The 21,599-nt window shown below is 53.3% G+C and overlaps 2 protein-coding genes across 2 annotated transcripts; both read left to right on the top strand.

The window, feature by feature from the left end:
* The first annotated feature begins 217 nt into the window (after positions 1-217).
* Positions 218-6,410, top strand: PDXP (pyridoxal phosphatase). The gene is made up of 2 exons (XM_017653065.3): positions 218-876; positions 5,107-6,410. The coding sequence occupies exons 1-2, from the start codon at positions 303-305 to the stop codon at positions 5,421-5,423; spliced, it is 891 nt and encodes a 296-aa protein (XP_017508554.2). The 5' UTR covers positions 218-302; the 3' UTR covers positions 5,424-6,410.
* A 7,541-nt stretch (positions 6,411-13,951) lies between these two features.
* On the top strand, positions 13,952-17,135 carry LGALS1 (galectin 1). The gene is made up of 4 exons (XM_017653066.3): positions 13,952-14,106; positions 15,359-15,438; positions 16,467-16,638; positions 16,932-17,135. Exons 1-4 carry the CDS (start codon positions 14,098-14,100, stop codon positions 17,076-17,078), a joined length of 408 nt encoding a protein of 135 aa, XP_017508555.1. The 5' UTR covers positions 13,952-14,097; the 3' UTR covers positions 17,079-17,135.
* The last annotated feature ends 4,464 nt before the right edge of the window (positions 17,136-21,599 follow it).

Consider the following 21,599-nt stretch of genomic DNA (forward strand, 5'->3'; position numbering starts at 1 on the left):
GTTGAAACTCGGCGGCGACCGGCCCAGCAGAGCTAGGGGGCGGGGCGAATGACCAGGTTAGGTCTTCATTGGTCTTCTCCCTCAGTAGCCCCGGTGATTCCGCCCCTTTTCTCCAGACTGTTAGCTCCCGACCTCGCACTACTCCAAGACTCTCCCATTGGCCACTGGCAGGCATTGACCCCGCCCCCTTGCCATTCGGCGTGCTGATTGGCACTGGCGGGGGACCGGTCTGCCGCGCGCGATCGCGGGTGCGGGCGGAGTGAGAAAGGCGCGGTGCGGCGTGCAGGCGGCCAGGCGGCTGCATGGCGCGCTGCGAGCGGCTGCGCGGCGTGGCCCTGCGCGACGTGCTGGGCCAGGCCCAGGGGGTTCTGTTCGACTGTGACGGGGTGCTGTGGAACGGTGAGCGTGTGGTGCCGGGCGCCCCGGAGCTGGTGGAGCGGCTGACGCGGGCCGGCAAGGCCGCGCTGTTCGTGAGCAACAACAGTCGGCGCGCGCGGCCCGACCTGGCTCTCCGCTTCGCGCGCCTCGGCTTCGGGGGGCTGCGCGCTGAGCAGCTCTTCAGCTCCGCACTCTGCGCCGCGCGCTTGCTACGCCATCGCCTGTTGGGGCCGCGGGACGCGCCCGGTGCCGTATTTGTGCTGGGAGGCGAGGGGCTGCGCGCCGAACTGCGCGCCGCGGGGCTGCGCCTGGCGGGAGACCCTGGAGAGGACCCGGGCGCGGTCCCGCGCGTGCGCGCCGTGCTCGTGGGCTACGACGAGCACTTCTCCTTCTCCAAGCTGAGCGAGGCGTGCGCGCACCTGCGCGACCCCAACTGCCTGCTCGTGGCCACCGACCGCGACCCGTGGCACCCGCTCAGCGACGGCAGCCGGACACCCGGTGAGCACGGGGCTGGCGGGGAAAAGAAACTGAGGTGGGTAGAGACCTGCGCTTCCACCTCCACACTTTGTGGGAAGGAGTGTCTCCAGGTGACAAGTGAGGAACAGGAGAGATGCGAAAGAGGCTCCTGCCCCACAAGAGCCTAGGGTGCTTTCGTGTCCACGTCTGGTAATTCTTGTAGCCGCCACCCTGTGAGAGGTAGCAGTGGAGTCCCCGTGTGACAGATGGGGAGACTGAGGCCCATTGTGACTCAGAGGGTTGCAGGCGTAACCTAAGCCCCCAACTCCCAGCCTTAGCCTTCCTGAACCAGCCTCAGTGATCCCTATCATTCTGCGAGGTTGGAGAGTAGGAGACAGAGCCTGGAAGGATTGTCCCTGTGCTGGAGGGCTGGGACACCATTACCAGCGGAGGTTGTAGGCAAGTGTTCAGGGAACACAGAAAAAGAATGGAGTTTGACCTGAGTGCCAGTTCCAGCTCCAGGCCTCTGTTACCTTAAGTTATGTAATCTGGGAGCATCTCTGTCCTGGTTGTAAAATGGGAATGCTAACCGTGCCAGTTTCCTCTGAGGGGAGAGTGATCAGGGTGAGTGCTTGGCACATAGTAGGTGCTCAAATGATGTAAGTTGTGTCCGGTGCCCTCTCATGTTACAGAACTTTATGAAACACCTTGGTGTCTGTTCTTATTTAGTCTCCAAACTACTCTGGAGATGGGAGTTATTGTCCCATTTCTCAGTTAAAGAAACTGAGGCTGAGAGAGGGGAAGTGAGCCGCTCAAGAGCAAGAGGACCTGCGCTTGGCTCTTGTGGCCACCCCACCCTCAGCCCCTGCCCCCTCCATCTAAGGCACTCTTCACTGCTGTCATCTGGGTATTCAGACCTGCAGGTGGAGGCTGCTACACCAGCAGGGTTCGAGTTAGACAAGAGCAGGTGGTAGCAGAATATGACAGTATAAATGTGTGTGGAGAAGTCAGTACCCCAGCCAGTAAGCTGAGGATAGGGGACAGATCTCCATCACTCCCTCTCTGCTGGCCACTGACTCAGATAGTCATTGATACCAAATCCTGGGGGGTGGAGGTGGGGGCCCAGGGTGGTATTGATTGACGAGTAGACAGTGTTCTGATGGTGTAGAAGAGAGGGCCTAAAGCTGAGGGGATCTGGGAAAGCTTCCTGGAGGTGGCATCTTGCAAGACTGGGTGCCAGGGGATAAAATATGGAACAGGGCTTGGGCCATGGCAGAACCAGTTCCAGGTCGGGATTCTGTAGTCCTAGGCCTGTCCTAGCTTTGTTGCACACCTACTTGTAGCATGACTGCAGTCTCAGTTTCCCTAGAAATCTAAGGTGAGGGCTCTGGTCAGGGCTCCCAGTTGCAGCAGCTCCTACCTGCCCTAGGCCATGCGATGAAAAGTGAGCCTCTCCCTGGAGGCCTCAAAGTTCGGGCTAAGGCTGGGGGTTAAGAGCCGCCCCGCCGAAGCTCAGGCAGGGTGGGTGGAGGAGCCAAGGAGAAACCAGGCCCCGCCCACTTGCCTCTTTTGCTCTCAGCAACCAGCTGGCTGTGCCCAGCAGTCCTGCTGGTCACTCCCACAGCCTACAGGGGGAGGCAGAGGCTTAACAAACAGCGCTGCTGTCGTGTTTGCACACAGGAATGATGCAGCTTTGAAACAGTGGTATAAAAATACTAATAAAGTCCCCCGTTTCGCATCAAACCTGAAATAATGCAAATCTCTCTCACCCTATTTCTCTCTGCCCCTGTGGGTCTCCTAAATTGTGCATTTACCTTGTCCCCACATGGCAGCCACTTGAGCTGACAAATAGAAATAAATGCCTGCTGTCTTAGGAATATGTCACCACCAAAACATATGACAGCATTAGATTACAGGATGTTATGAAAAGTGGGATATTGGTGGTTTGAGGACACAGTTACGTTCATAGACTTACCTGCTAGGATGCTCATTCCCCCAGGGTAGGGGCCTTTATTGCATTCACTGATCTATCCCCAGTGCCTGGCATATATATAGTTGGGCCTCAGTAAATGTTAGCTGAGTGGGGGAAATGGGACATGGGAGCCCAAGGGTGAGCACCTCTGTCCAGGTGAGAAAATTGCTGACAGCTGAGACCATTCTAAATTGTGAGCTGTGAAAAACACTGGGGCGACAGGCGAGCCATTCCCATCCTGGTAGGCATTTCTGAGTAACGGACCAAATGGCTTTTCTTCCCTACTCGGTTCCCTAGAAAATAAGCAAGTTCTAGGTCAGATGTCAGGGAGAACCTCCCAGCAGTGTTCCTCTGCCACAGCTCTGCCCTGATCCTGTGACACTGGAGAAGTTCCTCCTCATCTGGGGGCTGCAGGGCTGAGATTCCTTGCCGTCTGTGCCCACTTTAATCTTACTGAGCTCTGGCTTATCTACACAAAGTTTTGTCTGGGGAGACAAGAGGCCCAGAGCATTTGGGGTCAGACCAGTGGTATACTACTGATGAATGTTTAATATTGGAAGAGCCTTGATTGAGACCACCTGCCAGTTTCTGTGGTGTAAATACTCCCACCATGGTTGACTTCAAGCTACCAACAGGAAGTCACTGAATATGGAGGTGGGAAGATCTGTGCTCATCATATAGCTGACCCTTGAACAATGGGGCAGTTAGGGGCGCTCCCGTATCCTGAACAGTCACAAATCTGCATGTAACTTTTGACTCCCCCAAAACTTAACTACTAACAGCCTACTGTTGACCAGAAGCTTTACCAATAATATAAACAGCTGATTAACATGATTAACACATACTTTTGTATGTTTTATGTATTACATACTGTATTCTTACAATGAGTAAGCTAGCTGAAAAAGTTTTCTCAAATTGTAAATATCAAAAAATTCGACCAATAAATTCATTGAAAAAAATCCACATCTAAGTGGACCCACACAGTTCAAGCCCATATTGTTCAAGGGTCAACTGTATGGTATTTCTATCATTGAAGATGTAAATAATCCCAAGAGTATAGATAATGGTAAAATAAGTAGGAAGTGATGTTTTGAGAATATATTACCTTTGATTTAAACATAATGCATTTGATTATAACTTAAAGTTGACTTCTAGTAGTGACTTTGTTTAACAACCAGCTTACATGATTCCTGAAAATGAAACATTCAGCTCTCCCACGCCAGTACAGCTGGCCCAACAAAAGACTGTACCCCAGCCACTTGAATACATCTCCTTTACCTGCCACCTATTAAGCTGTACAACTCTAGACAAACTACTTGTCCCTGAGCATCAGCTTTCTAATCTGTAAAATGGGCTTCCGTAAGCACCCAGCACAGTTCCTGGTACTAGAGAATGTGCTTATTAACTTGTGATTATCATCATCATTTGTCCAGAGACGTTACTGTGAAAGCAGAACATTCTGGCACAAAGATGTGACTGTGGGATGGGCACAGTGGACTCATTGTGTGGGGCAGGATGGTACTGGGCTGGAAGTCAGAACTGTCCTTTTCTAAACAGTCCTTTTACTGTTAAGCACTTGGGTGGGTTCCACAATTTTGCTTATTAATAGTTACTGAGGCCTTGGACATCTTCAAGCATGTAGCTTTTTGTCTCCAGTTTAAATTCTCCCCTTGTGATAACTTTCTCAGTGGAGGCTGGCTGGGTCAGAGGTGTGAACATTTCTGTGCCCTGCTGTGTTCCAAAAGGGCTGCGTCAGTTCCTGATGCCAGGAACACACATTCTTTTAGCAATACCACAACTGCTGTTTGTTAAGTGCTTTTCTGTTTCCAAAGCACTTGATTCTGTGGTTCCCACAACACCTCCTTGAAGGTGAATTTTACTTGGACCTCCCTTCCCCAGAGAGTCCAGGAAAATTCAGAGAAGTTAATTGGCTTGCCAGAAGACACATAGCTGCCAGGGTAAAATAGCGGGCCAGGTGTTACATCAAGTGGCTCATTCAGTCCTTATAATACCCACATGAAAATAAGTGCCATTAAAATCCCCGTGTTAGAGATGAGAGAGCTGAGGCACAGTGAGGTGAAATTGCCTGCCTAAGAAAGGTGGAGACGTGGTATGCATGCAGACATCTGGTTGCAGAGTCTGTACTCTTCATCACTAAGACTTGGAAGCAGGCCTTTTGACTCATTTCAGTGCCTGATTTAACCCCCGTGCCGCATTGCCTCCCTGAAATTCCAGAGTCAGAGCCTGGATGCCTTCCCAGCTGCTGTGCCGCACTGACCTGGTCTCCCATCTCACTGCAGGCACCGGGAGCCTGGCCGCTGCAGTGGAGACAGCGTCAGGGCGCCAGGCCCTGGTGGTGGGCAAGCCCAGCCCTTACATGTTCGAGTGCATCGCAGAGGACTTCAATGTGGACCCCACCCGCATACTCATGGTGGGTGACCGCCTGGAGACCGACATCCTCTTCGGCCACCGCTGTGGCATGACCACCGTGCTCACGCTCACAGGTGTCTCCAGCCTGGAGGAGGCCCAGGCCTACCTGGCAGCTGGCCAGCATGACCTCGTGCCCCACTACTACGTGGAGAGCATTGCAGACTTGATAGAGGGGTTAGAGGACTGAGCCCACCTGACCTGAAGCCCCACCCCTCCCCCCACCCTGATCCTGTAGATGGAGGCAATGGGCCAAGAGCCAAATTAAGCTCCTTGGCCCTAGTTTCTGCACCCTGATGGGGCTGGGACCCAGGGAAGGATTTAGGGCCCTCGCACCCCCACCCCCAGCAGTGGCTGGGCACCCTTTGTTGTCCCAGAATCTGACCCCTTCCTCCCACCTGTTCACCCTGGCCTGACCCAGCCACGTAGCCTTATTTCCTGCCCTGTGACCTCTCTTTGAAATCTGGGCCCTGATGCCCACTGAAGGTTTTCCCCAATCCTTAATTCCCTAACCCCTCCCTGAGGCCACCAGCTGCTGGAGTCCTGGCTTTGGGTTCCTGTTGACCAATCTGAGGTCTGGGTAACCACCAATCAGTATTATCCTGAACCCTGAATGCACCAATCAGAAGGCTAAGTGATAGTGACTCATTGATGCTGAGTAGACAGTTGGGAACCTAAGTGGCCCTGCCCTAGTTCCTGGGAAGACCAATCTGAACACCAGGTAATAACGACTCATTCGTCTTTCAGATACTGAATAGAACAGTCCAGAAGTCTGAGAGACAGTAGCTTCTTGACAATCTGGGTCTGACAAGACCTGCCAGGGGCCCAGATTTCTATCTATAAATAAGGGTCCAAGTGCTGAAAACACCTCCTCCACAAAGATTACAATCCAGGGGGCCACCCGATGGCTTTGGGGGCTTGTACAGCCTGGAGCCCTGCTCTTGCCTGATCATGGCACTGGTCCAGTATTAATGGTGGTCGCAGCTCAGATGGGGCTTTTGGGTCCCTCCCTGTGCTGCCAGTGTTGGCTCTGCCACCTCTCTTCTGTGCCCACCCACTATTTATTTATTATTGTGTGCCCGTGATGGTGGGGCTGGGGGCTGGGCCTTGCCCACCACTGCCACCTCCATCTCTGTTGTAACCAGTCCTCTCATAATAAAGTGTGAGGGGGAGTGTCTGTGTGCCTTCCAGTCTGTGTGGGGCGGTGGGAGGAGGACCCCTGCTTGAGCCTGGTCTCCCCAGAACTGGCCACCTCAACCTTCCCCTGCATGAAGTGAGCCATCCCAGTTCCAGAGTATTCTCTGTGTGCAGCAGTACCTTAACTGAATAATACTATGCCTCTCTGAGTCTCTGTACCAGTTTGTTTTGTTCCTTCAGAAAACCCAGGAAGCTTGTATTAGTGATCCCATTTACTACTTGGGAAATTAGGACCAGAAATAGGACATAAACTTACACAGGGGTGCATGCCAGAAAGCATGATCACCTGAGGCAGGATTTGGACCTACAGTGGCTGACTCCAGGGAGCTGCGGTTCCCTCTCTGTAGAGACTGAGGTGGAGATAGGTCTCCACCTTTCTGGAGCTTAGGTGAGATGCTGTGTGTCCCCCTTCAGGCATCATGCACACCTGGGACGCTGCTGTGAATGTCCACCCTGCGGCCCACTCTCCTCACAGCATCCCCAGTGCCTCCTGAAAAGCAGGCGCTCAGCTACAAGCTGCTGAGGCATAGCCTGGAAAGGCCAACAAAAGCTGTGTGGTGAGATGCTCCGCTGCATGGGGAGACTTCCAGGCCTGAATGTCACTGGCTTACTTGTCACTTGAGTTTGCACAAGCCCCTTTCTGCTCAGCCTGTTTCCTCATTTGTAAGGTGAGAGGTGGGGTTTTGAGGTCTGGGAAGTTCTCTCCAATGTGATTCTTCCTGGGGAGAGTGCTGACCGAGCCTGGCTGCATCATGAAATCAGACAAGATGTGCGCCAGCTTGTCTGGAGACGTCTGGCCGTGACAGAAACAGCTCAACCTGACTAAGTCATAAGGAGTTTACTGGCTGCCCCATGAGGCGGTCCAACACTCTCCAGGTGTCTCCCTCTCAACTCTGCTGCCGCCCAGACAACTGGTGCTTCTCACCAGACCAACATCTGGCTTGGCTCACATGCCCATCTCTGAACCTGGTCTCAAGAGGATAGTTGGAGCACCGCTATTGGCCAGCCTGAGTCACGTGCCTCCCCAGAAGAGGCGAGTGATTGCTGCCCAGGTCCCACTCGACCTAGCAGCCACTCCTCACCTTTGCTGACAGAACCCTGCTCTTCAGGGCATCATAGGTGTACTTGAATCAGATGGGGGAGGCATCCCAGGCCCAGGTGGTGAGTCTTGATTGGTTTAACGGCCTAAATCTAAACCAGATACGGTTGTTTCCTTCTAGCCAGTTTTTGGTTTAGCCATGGACTTGTGATGCACTTCTAACCAATAAGACATGAGGGAATGTCTGCTGGAAGATCATGGAAATCTTTAAATTTTTAAAGAAAGTCATGGAGGGGGTCTCATTCTGGGCTTCAGGTGTGGAATCTGGTGCAGCCATTTTGATAATGAGATGTGACCCAACATATTTTCCCACTTTGATTGCTTCATATGGCAGAGCATCAAGATGGGAAAAACTTGTTGGGGTTGCTTCACCCCAACTTTTAATTTAGAAAAGTTTAGAACTGGCAGAAAAAGTGCCAGAATGGCACAGTGAACACCCATATGCCCTTCACCTGGATTTCCAGTTAATAATATTCCAGAAAGCTGATGACATCAATCCACAAAAATGAAACAACTTCACACTGTACCCCCTGGTTTCAATAATTTCCTGGTTTTGCCTTTCCCCATATTGACTTTTTCTTAGTACCAGAGGCCTTAGAGGAACATTCTGTTGTCCCTGAATAATTTTTCCCTTTAGGGGCAGCTTTGAGGCTAGTGACTGAAGCTCAGACTCACTGAAATTTGAGCTTGGCCTAGCAGTAGGCTCTCACAGAGCATTCTCTTTTGATTTCATTTTAGCTCTTACAGATAACCACCAACAGACTGTATATTTCACTTTTTTCAAAGTACCTTATGCATCCAGTAAACGAATTCCATTAAAGTTGGAGCCTCCTCCAAATTCTACTGGTAACTTCCTTAGTGACTGTACAGTGCAGCTGCTGCTCCATAGCGTGGGTGACCATGTGGCCACCCAGGAATCAAAGGTTCCTCAACCCTGCCTTTCTTCCTTTCTCTTCCTAAATCACGTTTCCACACGTCAGGGCCATTCTAGCAAATCCCACGTCTCTGCCATCAACTGAAAGGAAAAACTTTCCTTTACCCACAGAATACTTCTAAGGCCAAATGTGTGGATTTCCAACACCAAGCAATTCCTAGATTTCTGTGGACGCTTGGTGTCCTACAATTTAGTTGAATTCTGGCACTACCTGGAGTTAATGCAGACCCCGGAGGTTAAGAGCTCAGTCTCCCAAGACTATCCCCCTTCCCCAGTTCAGATGCCAGTCACAAATCCCAGGCATCACCTGTGCTGCTAACCAGCTGGCTAGAAATTGGAGGCTCCCACAACCCCCTTCTCAGTCAGGCTGGATAATTTGCCATAACAGCCCACAAAACTCAGGGAAACATTTGTTTATCATCTAATACAGTAAATGATACAGATGAACAGCTAGATGAAGAGAGATATAAGAAGAGAGATACAATGAAGGTCCAGAAGGGGCCCAAGTGTAGGAACTTATGTCCTCATGGAGTATGTGTGCACCACCCTCCTAGCGTGTAGATGTGTTCACCAACCAGAAGCTCTCCAAACCCTGTAGTTTAGGGATTTCTATAGAGGCTTCATCACCTAGGTATGATCGATCATTAACTCTCTCTCGGCCCTCTCCCCTCACGGGAGGATGGGGGTGGGGCTGAAAGTTCCAAGCTTCTAATCATGGCTCAGTCTTCCCGGTGAGCAGCCCCCATCTGGAAGCTATCCAGGAACCTGCCAATAGTCATCTCATTAGAACAAAAGATGCTCCTATCACCCAGGTAATTCCAAGGGATTTAGGAACTCTATATATCAAGAACTGGGGTCAAAGACCAAGGATTAGAACAAGAGGTGCTCCCAGCCCCTCTATCACTTAGGAAATGACAAGGGTTTTAGGAGCTCTGTGTCAGGAACGGGTCAGACACCAAGTAAACGTTTTTTATTATCTCACACTCCCCAACTTTTAATTCAGAAAAGTTTCAACTGAACAGAAAAGGTACCAGAACAGCACAATGAACACCCATAAGCCCATCCCTGGGTTCCCAGTTGTTATTTAACAATTTGCTTACTTGCTCTTTATACTGTTTTACATTTTTTAATTTTTCAATGGAATCATTTGAGAGTACATTGCAGATATTTAGACAGTTCACCCCAAATCCAGTCTCTCCTAGTAGCAAGGACTAATTGTGGGTTATGGCCCTGGGGAAGAGCAAGGACTGTCTACCAGTCCGTAAGCAGTGATCACTCAAGAACCCAGATCATTGATTTCATTGAGCCACTGAATTAACCTGCCATGGATATCTAGCGCCAGATGTCTGATCTGAAAGTTTTCCTTAATTTAAAGCAATTTCCTTTGAGTTTTCTGTTGCTTGCAACCCAAAACTCTCCTGATACACAGGCCCCAGGCACATCATAGAAAACATTAAAATGCACCCACATCCCACACTATATGTGTGTGTGTATTTGTTATACATTTTTGAAAGTATTTTTATACTTTTGTTTTACACATTATTTGGCAAAAGAAATCTAACTTAGACCAACCCCGAAGAAGACTTGGACATGCTTTTGAAGTAAGAAAGCTCAACCCCTACAACTTTTTTCTAGTGTAATGCCATGTTTATGACTACCAAGTTTTTAAGTTTGAGCGCAGTAAACATTTATTATTTTCAGCTTTGTAGTTTTAGTATATTGGAGCCATACATTTTTCAGCTCTCAAATATTTTCTAAGCTTTTAAAGAGCTCTTAGCTTTTTGTGAATCTATAATTATGTTAAAAGAAACATTGAAAAAATAAAAAGATTCATGTCTGAGCCCTGGAGAACTAATGAATGACAGGCTCTGCACCCAGACCCCATGAGTGGAGGGGCAGTTCCCCACAGGCACGTCAGGACCTGTACTCAGAAGGGGGACAGACACCAGGTGGAAAGGCAGAAGTGACAGAAGTCCACAGTGTTTGGGGAGGTGGCTGTCTGGGCAGGTGGAACAACACTAGCAAAGAAAGGGAGGTGAGAACTGTTGAGCAGGGTAAGTTGGGGGCAGGCTCCTGCAACTGAATTTGGGAGACATCCCCCCACTAGTTCTTCCTGTCTTTCATGGAGCAGGATCCAAAAACATCATATTTGATGTCCTGGCATCCCAGGACCAACCACAGTGTTCGTTCCTTGGCTCAGCAGGTGGAAGGGCTTTGGCCCTTAACCTCCTGTGTGATACTGGTCAAGTGGCCACTCTCGCTGGGTGGCTTTGACACCAGGTTTTGCATCCAAATGAAGGGGCAGGACAGGTGCAGTATCTCTCAGAGCCCTCGCTGCTCTACCTCGAGGACTCTGGACTGGCTCTGGTCACCCATACCTTCTTCGCAGGGCCAGCCAGGTTGGCATGCTGGTGGGCCCAGAAGCCCTCCCCACCACTGCCAGCTGGAGGAGATGGGGCCTTGACAGGAGAAAGGCAGGAGTGGGCAGCAGTGCTCAGGCTGGGAGCTGGCAGGCTGGGAAGGGCCAAGCTGGCCTGGGTCCCCGTCCAGACAAGCTGAACTCATTTCTCACAGCAGCAGCCAAGGGCCAGGCTGCAGGGCCAGGCTGCAGGGCCAGCGTGCAGGATGGACAGATTCCAGAGAGGTCACTACCTCTGCTGAAAGGCGGTGAGCAGGGAGGAGAGCCCTTGGGTGGAGGGTCTTGGCCTCGGGCGGTGCAGGAGCGAGAACTGTTGAGTCCAGCACATTTTGCTCTTGCGATCCTCCAGTCAACCACCAAACACAGGCCTGGAAACCACTTCAGAGAAGTCAAGGACCTTGGCCACAGTTGCGGGCAGGCAGCCGCCACTTAGGACTTGCTCCTTTTCTCCAGATTCTAAGGTCAGCTTCATTTCAAGGACCAGAGCAGCTTCCCTTGCAGACGTTCAACCCAGGTGGCAGACGTGAAGCAGTGGGGAGGTACAGATGGAATGAGATGATGTATGAAAGCAAGGCGCCAGGCACAGGGCCTGGCAGATAAGTGGGCGCCACCCCTAGGAGGCCCTGAGGACGGGGGTTGGAGGGAGGTGCACAGAGCACCTTGTCCCTGCTCTTTTCTCTCCCCCCACTGACCCAGGAAAACCATAGCTCCTGTTATAGAGGACAGTGGCACCTGGAGAGACTCCCTGCCCCAGCCTAGGCAGGAGTGGACTGTTGGGGATGAGGTGGGGGTGAGAGGGAGACCTCCCTGAGGTGTTGACCCCAGGAAGGTAAACTCAGCCTGGGAAAAGAGACAACCTTCTGAGACTATGAAAAATCAATCATCTATTTACTATAATAGACCTGAATTCTACCCTGTAATAACCTTGTTCAAGAGAGCAGGGTTCCACCTCCCCAGATGGTGGGACTGAGGCAAGCCGGGAGAAGCAACCTGCCAGGGTGCTGTGCGGAGGGTATGGCAGGGCTAGGACCAGAATCCAAGCCTCTAGACTCCCAGAGGGGCCTTCTGGGAGCCTGTTCACCATGCCACGCTGCCTCTTACCAGCCCTCGGCCAGCCAGACCCTGCAGGGGAGGCAAGCAGCTCCCCCGTCCAGCAGCAAGCGCTTCTTGGTGCTGGACCTGGCTTCTGGGTTAGGGAAGAACTGACAAGCAGCTCTGGGCCTGTGTTAGGCCAACTACCGGGCTGGAAGGAATAGTCAGGTCCACCTAATGGCCGTGGGACAAGGACTGTGCCTGAAGGACCTCTGGTCCCTGGGCTAGGACTCCTCCTGAATTTTCCCATTCCTTGATCAGGCGGAAGGTGTCTGTGGCCTTGGAGGGGAAGCACAGAGGAAATCAGTGGAGCTGGGCCCCACCCACCCCTCTCTATGTTGAGGTTTTGGGGAGGCCCTGGAGGAAAAAGTGAAGCAGCTATGCTTGGTTTCTAAGGCAACCGGCTTGGTCTGGGAAGAGGGGTGAGGAGCTCTCAAGGCACACTGCCTGCCTCATGGCCCCCCCATGCATCCGCCACTCCTCCTGTGCCAGGGTGGGCTGCAGTCAGCTGACGAAGGTGGGGTGGGGAGCAGTGGAGGCTCTCCTGGGGAGGTAGCGTAGGGCAAGGCAGGTTTGCTGGCCTGCCTCCAGACGTGAGCCATTCCTGGCCACGTCTCCCTCCCGCTTCAGTGCCGGCAATTTCAGAAGGGGGATGGTAATGTGGAGGAGCTCCCATCAACAAGCCCCCAACTTTGCCCAGTGCTCCTCCTCCTCCTCCAACCCACCGCAGCTCTGTTACTACAGTGATCGTCCCTGCAGCCCAAATTTGGCCCCAATATTCACCCTCCCTATAACCTTCTGTGGCTTCCCAGCACCCCCAAATGAAACAATGCCAAGCTCCTCAGTGAAGCCCTTCATAATCTACGTACCATTGACCCCCCAGCCTCACCTCCCCCCAACATCCTTGCCCAACACACCCTAAACTCGAGCCATACCAGATACTCACTGTCCCCCAGACCTATGCTTTCTCCTGTCTGAGCCTTTGCCCGTGCTGGCCTGCCCATCCCTCCATCCTTTAAGACCTCATTCACATCCTGGACACTCTCCTTCACACCACGGTACTTGTCCATGACTTCCCTTAGAGCCAGGATCATGCTACTTTTAAATTAGGTTCATGGCCAAATCCCACCACAACAGTGGGCTACTTGAGATCAGGGACTGGGAGACATTCATCTTCAAATTCTTTGAGGCCAGTTAGAGCCAGGCACACAGTAGATGCTCAGTAAAATATCTGCAGACCCGATGGGGAAAGGAAAGGCTGTGCCAGGCTTCCAAGGGAGAGAGGTGAGGAGAATGGATGGGGATTCACAGAGCAGGGACCCCAAACCCTTACAGCCTGGCACACCTTGGGCCCCTTCCCAGGCCTGACCCTCTCAGGCCAGAGGCTGTCAGGCAGGGCTCTTGGAGGATCCTCAAAGCCTGAGGCCTACTCCTTGGGCCTGGACGGCTGCCTCAGGCCTGGCACCCGGCCCAGTCTTTCTTTAGTGAGGAGCATGAGCCGCAGCCACAATCCCTCGTTCCGAGGAAGGCCCGGGTGGGGCCAGAACCTTGTGGTTAATAGGTCCTGGATCCACTGCAGAGGCCCACAGAGCAGGCCTCGCCCTGGTCCCCATCAGGGTGCAGCCTCATGAACCCTAGCTCTAATACCCTGAACTCTGCACCCTCTCAGTCATCGTCTCTAGGTATCCCCTGAGCTTACCCTGCTGGCCCTAGGCCCCCTTCCCGCCAACTCTTGAGCCTAGCTCATTCTCAAACTATTTTCCATTGGCTTCTCTCAATCTCTGCCACAGCACAATTTTGGGGTGGGGTGGGGAGGGATTAAGGAGAATGGGAGGTGGCGCCCGGACCCTGGGGGGAGTGGCTAAGAAGAATGGGAGGGGGTCGCCACCCTGATTGGTCACCTCTGCTCCCGAAGCGGCCTTCAAAGTCCATTGACTCCACCCCCATTGGACCCCATCCCTATCCTGACCTACAATTGGCTGAGCTTCCAGGGGGCGGTACTCACAGGGGTCTGGTCCAGTTAAAAGGATGGGAGCGTCCCAGGGCCCCATCTGTCGGGTGGAGTCTTCAGCTAGCTGGTGCCACCGTCTGCAGCGCCCAGGAACTTCCTCCTGTCCTCAGTCATGGCTTGTGTGAGTGTGGAAACCCTGCTCCAAGGCCCAGGCATGGTGTGGAGGCAGACGGTGGGGGAGATGAGGTGGTGCGTGGTGGAGGCAGATGAGGATCTGGGTTCTAGTCCCCGCAGTGCAGCCTTGACCAAGTGTCTTCTCTTTACTGAACCTCAGTGGCTGCGTCTGTAAAATGGGGTGGGGGGCCATGATCCCCTCAAGGCCTTCTCTGACTTAAGAATTTTCTGGATCCCTCCAGGGTCTGACAGCACAGTTATTTCTTCCAAGGTCTGACAATTCTGAAGCAATCTGATTAAGTGGGAGTGGAAAGGGTATGGCTAATTGGGGAGGGCACTTTTATGACGGCCGGGCCACTGCCCCTTTCCCCTCCCCCACCCCAAAGAGCCTCCTGTCCCCTCCCCCCTGCAGCTGTCCTCAGTCATCGTGTGCTCTAGAGAGCTCTGAAAAGTGTGCCAGGATTTGAGACCGGCTGCCCAGGAGGGGGCCTGGCTGGATTCGTGGGTGGAGCGTGGTTCTGTCCGCGCTGGTCAGGTGGGGGCTGAGGGAGTTCCCCACAGCCCACTCCCCCAAGCTGGGAGGCAGGGGTGCTAAGGAAGAAAGGAGGCCGCAAGACGCTTTTGCAGGCCCCAGCAGTCCGGAGAGAAAGAGTTCAAGTTTCTGGCAGAAGGAACCACTCACGCCAGTCAAGTTGTGTGCGCAATCCTGTTAACTCTGAACCGGCCAGGCTGCAGACTCTCGCCCTCGGCCACTCTCCCTTCTGTAGACTGGCCTGGCTGTGATCCTTAAGGGGTCCCCTCTGCAGCCCCTGCGCCTCTCTGCACAGAGGGACTTGAAGGGGATGGTGGGGGGTCCCAGCCCCAGGCCTCTTCCTCTCCAGCAGAGGGGCAGGCTCCTCCGTTCACCCTCTTTTGTCACCAATTTGCAGTGTGACCCACTCCGAGTTCGGTTCTCTTCATCTATTAAATCAGGCAATGGGGGCATAACACCCCATCCCCCAGGCATCTGAATCTAAAATCCCCAAGCTGAACGGCAAAAACTTCCAGATCTTGGCATCTAGAACCTCAGTCATGTTACAGACAGGAAACTGATCAGGTTGAGTGAGAGAAGGGACCACACGGAGAAAAAGGCTCCAGCTTGCACGGCCTTCCCGGGGCTTCCAGAGGGCGGGTCAGAGGACCAGGTGGGGAAGACCCCGACCCCACCCACCCCGACGCGGCGTCCTCTAACCCGGCTGGGCGGGGTCTTATCTGCGCAGGGTCTGGTCGCCAGCAACCTGAATCTCAAACCTGGGGAGTGCCTCAAAGTGCGGGGCGAGGTGGCCCCCGACGCCAAGAGGTGAGGAGGCGAAGCCGGGGATTGTGGGCATCAGGGGCGGGAGCTCGGAGCCCGGGGGTCCGTCTGGGCGTCTGCGGGGCCGTGACCTGCCAGGCCCCGCCCCACCTCCGGCGGGGAGACGGTTAACGCCGGCGACCGTTGCGGCCACATTCACTGGGTGAGTCACTTCCTTTGCGGGGTCTGCACTCCCCCACCGTTGTCACCCCCTTCCCTCCCTGCTGGAGCCTCTTAAACTAAACCAGCTGCCGCCTCGTCATCTACCTCGGATCGCCGCTGTGGGCGGGAGCCGCAGGGGACGGGAGGAAGGAATGAGAGGGTGACAGCCCACTGCTCTCCCTCGGAGGCCCCTCTTTCAGCTAGCCGCCCTAGTGTCTCAGCGGCCATGTGACCTTGGGCGAGTCAACCAGGCGCGCTGATTTCAGTTTGTTATCAGTTCACCGAGCCCAGGGTGGAGGCTGGGATGGAGGAAGTGAGATGCTGGGTCTCAGGGACCCTGATGACCAGCTGTCATTGTAAAGCACCACACACTTCTGTGCACTATTCATTCCATTCTTACCGAACCCACAAGAAATATGTTGTTATTTGTTCATTTGCCCCTCAGTTATTGAGCAGCTATTGTGTGTCACCCATCATGCTAGGCACTAGGAGTACAGAGATATACAAGATGGACAGGACACTTGTCTTCCCAGAGGTTCCATCTGGGGGGAGTCTCTGACCTTGACCAGAGGAGCTGAGGCACAAACTGATGTCTGCGAGTCTTGGCTGTCAGCGCAGCAAGACCCTTTAGTGATCCTTCTTATGCAGCCCCCTGTACAGATGAGAAAAGAGACCCAAAGAGGGGCAGGGTCTTGCTCGAGGCCACACAGCAAGGAAGTGGCAGGGCCAGAACTGCACCCCAGATTTCTTGCCTCCCCACTCAATGCACTCTCCCAGCTAGGTGCATTAGTGGTGTACTGAGTGGCACAGACCGTCAGCCTGAGGGGCTGCAGCTGGCTGAGAAGGCCTCAGCCCCACCTGTTACCCCCTAGCTTCGTGCTGAACCTAGGCAAGGACAACAATAACCTGTGCCTGCACTTCAACCCTCGATTCGATGCGCATGGGGACTTCAACACCATTGTGTGTAACAGCAAGGACGGCGGCGCCTGGGGAGCCGAGCAGCGGGAGACTGCCTTCCCCTTCCAGCTTGGAAGTGTTGTGGAGGTGGGCTGGGGACTGGGGACCAGAGGCAGGGCACTGGGGGGGCTGGGGCAGAGCTGGGTTTGGTGGCCAGAGACCTAGGTCCCCTCCTGTCTTCCCTCCCCTCACCTGCTGTGTGACCACCAGTGAATGTCATCCCCTCTCCCAACCTCAGTGGCCTTACCCAGGAAGTGGGGCAGAGCTACAGGACAAAAGGGCTCTGGGAGGGCCTATGACTACAGGCCATGGCCATGGCTGCAGAGCCAAGGGTCCTGCTGCGGGGTTCATGCCACTCACTGCCCTTCTTTACCCGCCAGGTATGCATCTCCTTTGACCAGACAGACCTGACCATCACCCTGCCAGATGGGTACTCATTCAAGTTCCCCAACCGCCTCAACCTGGAGGCCATCAACTACCTATCAGCTGATGGTGACTTCAAGATCAAGTGTGTGGCCTTTGAGTGAAACCCGCCAGCCCATGGCATGGTCCCCAATAAAGGCAGCTGCCTCTGCTCCCTGTGACCCAGTCTCCTGTGTGTCGGGGGGGCGGGTGTCTGGAAGAGGAGGGTTGCACCAGTTTCCCCAGTTCTGCCCCTTCTTTGCTTCCATTCATTCCTCTATGCACACCATCTAAGTGCCAGTGACATCTTTCTCCTCCTGGGTCTCCTGGTCCAAACAGAGAGCTCAGTACACAGCAGGGAGCTTGGTGACCACTGAACGAGACCAGTCACTGCCCTCAAACGTCTCCCAACCCAGTGGGCCCCACACACAGTAGGTGCCCAAAAGATGTCAAAAGGGACGAGGCAAGGACAGATTGATCCATGCTATGGTCTCCACATGGGGCAACACAGACGGAAGTGGAGGGAAGAATAATGGGGGCCCCTCATTTGACTTTGTAAGCCAGATAGAGATCTGGTTCAGACCCTGCAGGGCTACTAGCTGTGTGGCCTGTGAGTGTTAACTGACCTCTCTGAGCCTCGGTTTATTGGTTTATATTCAGGGGATAACAGCACAGAGCCTATGATAGGGTTTTTGTGAGGATTGGATGAGATGTGTGAAAGAGGACAAGTTCAGTGCCTGGCACATGGTAAATGCCCAGGGGACAGAGGTTTCCAGTCCCTGCTGCACTACGTCTCAGGATGTTATTACCCCAATTTGAAAGGGAAGAAAGAAGCTGAGTGATGATGATTCCTCGGCCTGGACCAGGCCCAGCTGAGCCTTGTGGGGATCCCCAGGTATCCCAGCTTTGCGGCCCCAGTCTAAACATCCCAATGCTGGGGTGTATGGGCAACCAGAATACTAGTCTGGAAACGTCTGGTCTGTGGTCTTGGGCAGGACCCTCAACCCAACATGGAGAAGATGAGCTTGGGTGATAGCCCTGGCACCAGCTGCTGGCTGTTTCTGCAGAGAGGAATTGGGGTGTGGGCATGAGGGTTGTGGGTAGATATGCCAGCCCCTGAAAAGAACCACGAAGTAGAGTCAGGCAGGCTGACTTGAAGCCCAGCTTCCAGGTGTCCAGAGGCAACACCCCCGCACCCCACCAGCCGCCTGCATATAGCCTCCTCCCTGCAGAGTGTGAGAGACCCTCGGCCTGAGATGAGGTCGCCATGAGCCCCTCCTTTTCCAGCTTCTAAAGAGGGTGTGTCTTCCAAGACTAGCCAGTCTGGGTTACCTTGGAGAGCAATGCTTAACCCACCCCATCACACTCGCTTATCACAAGTGGTGGGACCTGAGCTGATGGCTGCACTGCCCTGCAGACCGACCACTCTCCTGTATGTTTTCCTACTGCTGCCTGCCGCAGCGCCCCTACCTCCCAGGGGGCAGCCCCCAGGAACTGAGCCAGTGTCCTTAGAACCTCAGTGGGCTCCCCCAGACCCCAAGGCACTGTCTCCTGAGGTATGTGTGGGGTGGGAGCTTGACAAATTGAACTGTCCAGGACATCAGGCACCAGCTGTAGGGCCTCGGGCAGGTCTCTTCCACCCCCAGTGTTTCTTCATCTATACATCCGCCTGGGTGGACGATTCCCATCTCAGTGGGTCCGCTGCAGGGCACACCTCTCTAAGAGAACAAAGGAGGATGGAGCGCACAGGCTGAGGGCTGTCACGAGCCACACCCAATCTCCAGGCTCTCCTGGGGCACACAAGTGACCGAGGGAGAAACGCCTTTGGAAGTCTGGTTGTGGATGGAGCGCCCTCTGCTGGACACTGTAGAAAGTCCCGTCAACTGCCTTTCTCTGGTCTTCACAGTTCACCCTCACTGATTCTCTCCATCCTGGCTGAACACGGGCAATTCGCCAGGACTGGCACTACAATGGCGCAGAGCAGATATGAAGTCACTGGGTGTGGTGAAAGGAAACTGGGTTCAGAGTCAGACAGACCTGTGTCCAAACCCCCCAGCTCCATTACTGTGTGCCCTAGGACCAGTTATTCAGCCTCTCTGAACCTCAGTTTCCTCATCTACAAATTGCATTAATATTAGTATCTATGGGTTTTTTGCAAGTATTAGCTGGGATAATGTAGAGAAATGCATGGAGTCTGGCACATAATAGGGTTTCTGTAAATGTTAGTTTCCTTCACCTCTGTTAAGACTCAGTGTGTCCCAACAGCCTTAAACCGGATCCACAGAAATTAAATAGAGCGCTGAGGTTAGCCCACTTCGGCTCCACCCTCAGCACTTGTTCTTCATGCCTGTGTGACCTCAGGCAAGTGCCTATAGCTCTCTGAGCTTCAGTAAAATGGGGCACATAACTCAAAAGAGAAAATCATATAAAGAGCAAAATACACGGTAACTGCTCTTATTATTCTTTTTGCTCATCACCTTCCTGTCATTTCTATTAAAAGAATGTGCCTTCTTCTTCTGTGCCTGACACACAGTAGGTGCTCCATAAACATAAGAATAATTTGAAGGAGAAACCAACCCCAAAAGAATAATGGGTATTTTAGACCATGAATTGCAGTAAAGAGCTTTCAAGCTTTTGGAATCTGGGTGCAGTTGCCAGTTCCTCAGCTCTTTTCCTGGGACAAGGGGCCATGACACTCCCTGGGAGGCATCTGGAGCAACAGTGCCTGCCTGAGGAGGAGGGTGGGCAACTTGGGTAGGTGGGCTTTGAGGGCCAACCGCACAGAGCTCCCCACATGAGTTTCTGCACCAGCTGCTGTCTCTCTACTCAGTCCCTGTCTCGTCTTGACTCCAGACTGGGAGCTTCAGGAGGGCAAAACCACTCCACACAGAGGGCAGCAGCTGGGGAATGGCTCTGTTCACCACTAACCAACTGGGTGACTTCGGTCAAGTCACTTCCCCAGTCTGAGCCTGTTTCCTCACCTGAATAATGGGGTTAAAAGCAGCAGCAATGTTGTGGGGAGTTGTGAGGACTGAGAACATTCCTCAGCACAGGACACAACAAGTGAACTATGCTGAGGGCAGGGTTCCAGGAAGGTTTACAATTTATCAAGTCTGGTGGCACAACCTTCAGTTTTTCTCTACAGGACAAGAGGGCAAGGGGATTAGAGCCGGGTAAACAGCAGGCGGCAGCCCTGAGACCCAGTGCCTGGGACTCAGACAAGGTAGCCCAGCTGCAGAAGGTGCCTTGCTGGGCATCTTCTGGGGGCATGACTGCAGCCAGAACAATGCTTCTATCCAGAGGGAGGGTGCCAAGAGTGGCATTAGGGCATATGCACTAGGAGGTGGAGGGTCAGAAGGGCAGCTGTTCATCACCCTGAAGCCACACCACTCAGGCAGCTCCTTGCTATGCCCTGGGTTTGAGGATAACCCCTCTTAACACTCAACATGGAAACCCCCAGGCAGGGGACCACTGTGAAATGGGCTCAACATTCATGGAGAGACACACCTGCTGTGTGCCTGGCTCCTTTCAAAACCTATGTCAGGGCCTGCATCTTGCTCTCTAGAGGGGGTATGCTAGCTACACGGGGGTGATCTTTCAGGCCAGCAGCCCAGGGAGCTTGACCATTAGGACAGAGACCCAAGCTCATGTCCCAACTTGGCTACAGGGCATCTGTGCAACCCTGGACAATTGCTTCCCTTCTCTGAGATAACAGTTCCCTTCTTTGTGACCTGGCAATACATGTGTGCTTACTTGCTTTCTGGGCTCCAGGAGGGGGCTGGGTCCTAAGAGTTTGTTATTCCTTTGGGATCGCCAGTCCTGGCCAGTTCTAGGGTAACTCCACTGGGAGGCCCTCCATGCCGGAGAGCCAACCCTGGGCTCCTGCAGCCTCCTGTGCTTCTCACTGGAGAGGTATCATCCCGGGGTCTGTAATGATTATTGACCCTACCCGACCGGCCCATCCCTAGAGGCAAAGGCAGCAGCTTGTGTGCAGCAGCACAGATGGTTGAGAACGGGGGACTCAAGCTACAACCCCAGTTGCTAACATTCCCCTTCGGGGGTGACCCTCATTTCCCATCTGTGCCTTCATATGCAATAGAAGCTGTGTTATTACACCCCCATTCCATACTTAGGGAGACTGAGGTAGACAGGGGCAATGGCTTGTGTAGCAAACGTGTGGCATGTATTATGTTATCCACACGTTCCCTGACTCACTTACTCCTCACAATCACGGCTCTCCAAGTCTGGTTGGTGGACCAGCAACAGCATCATTGAGAACTTGTTAGAAAAGCAAATTCTGGGGCTCCCTCCAGACCCTGTTGAGTCAGAAACTCTGAGGTAGGGCCAGTCCACCTGGTTTCTGCAAGCCCTCCAGGGGATTCTGATGCATGCCAAAGTTTGAAAAAACCTGCCTTACAATAACCTTACCAAGTAACCATCATTATCCCCACTTTACATATAGGGTAACTGAGGCACAGTGAAGGCAATTGGTATAGGACCACACTGCTGTAATCGGGGTACCAAAATTCTAACCCAGGTAGTCTGGCTCCAGAAACGTGCTCTTGGAGACCAACGAGATGACATCAGGATCAAACGTAGGATCAGCAATCTTTGGCCATTCACTAGTAACTCCGTATTGAGCGCCT

This window comes from Manis javanica, chromosome 10, assembly GCF_040802235.1.
Source record: "Manis javanica isolate MJ-LG chromosome 10, MJ_LKY, whole genome shotgun sequence".
NCBI lineage: Eukaryota > Metazoa > Chordata > Mammalia > Pholidota > Manidae > Manis > Manis javanica.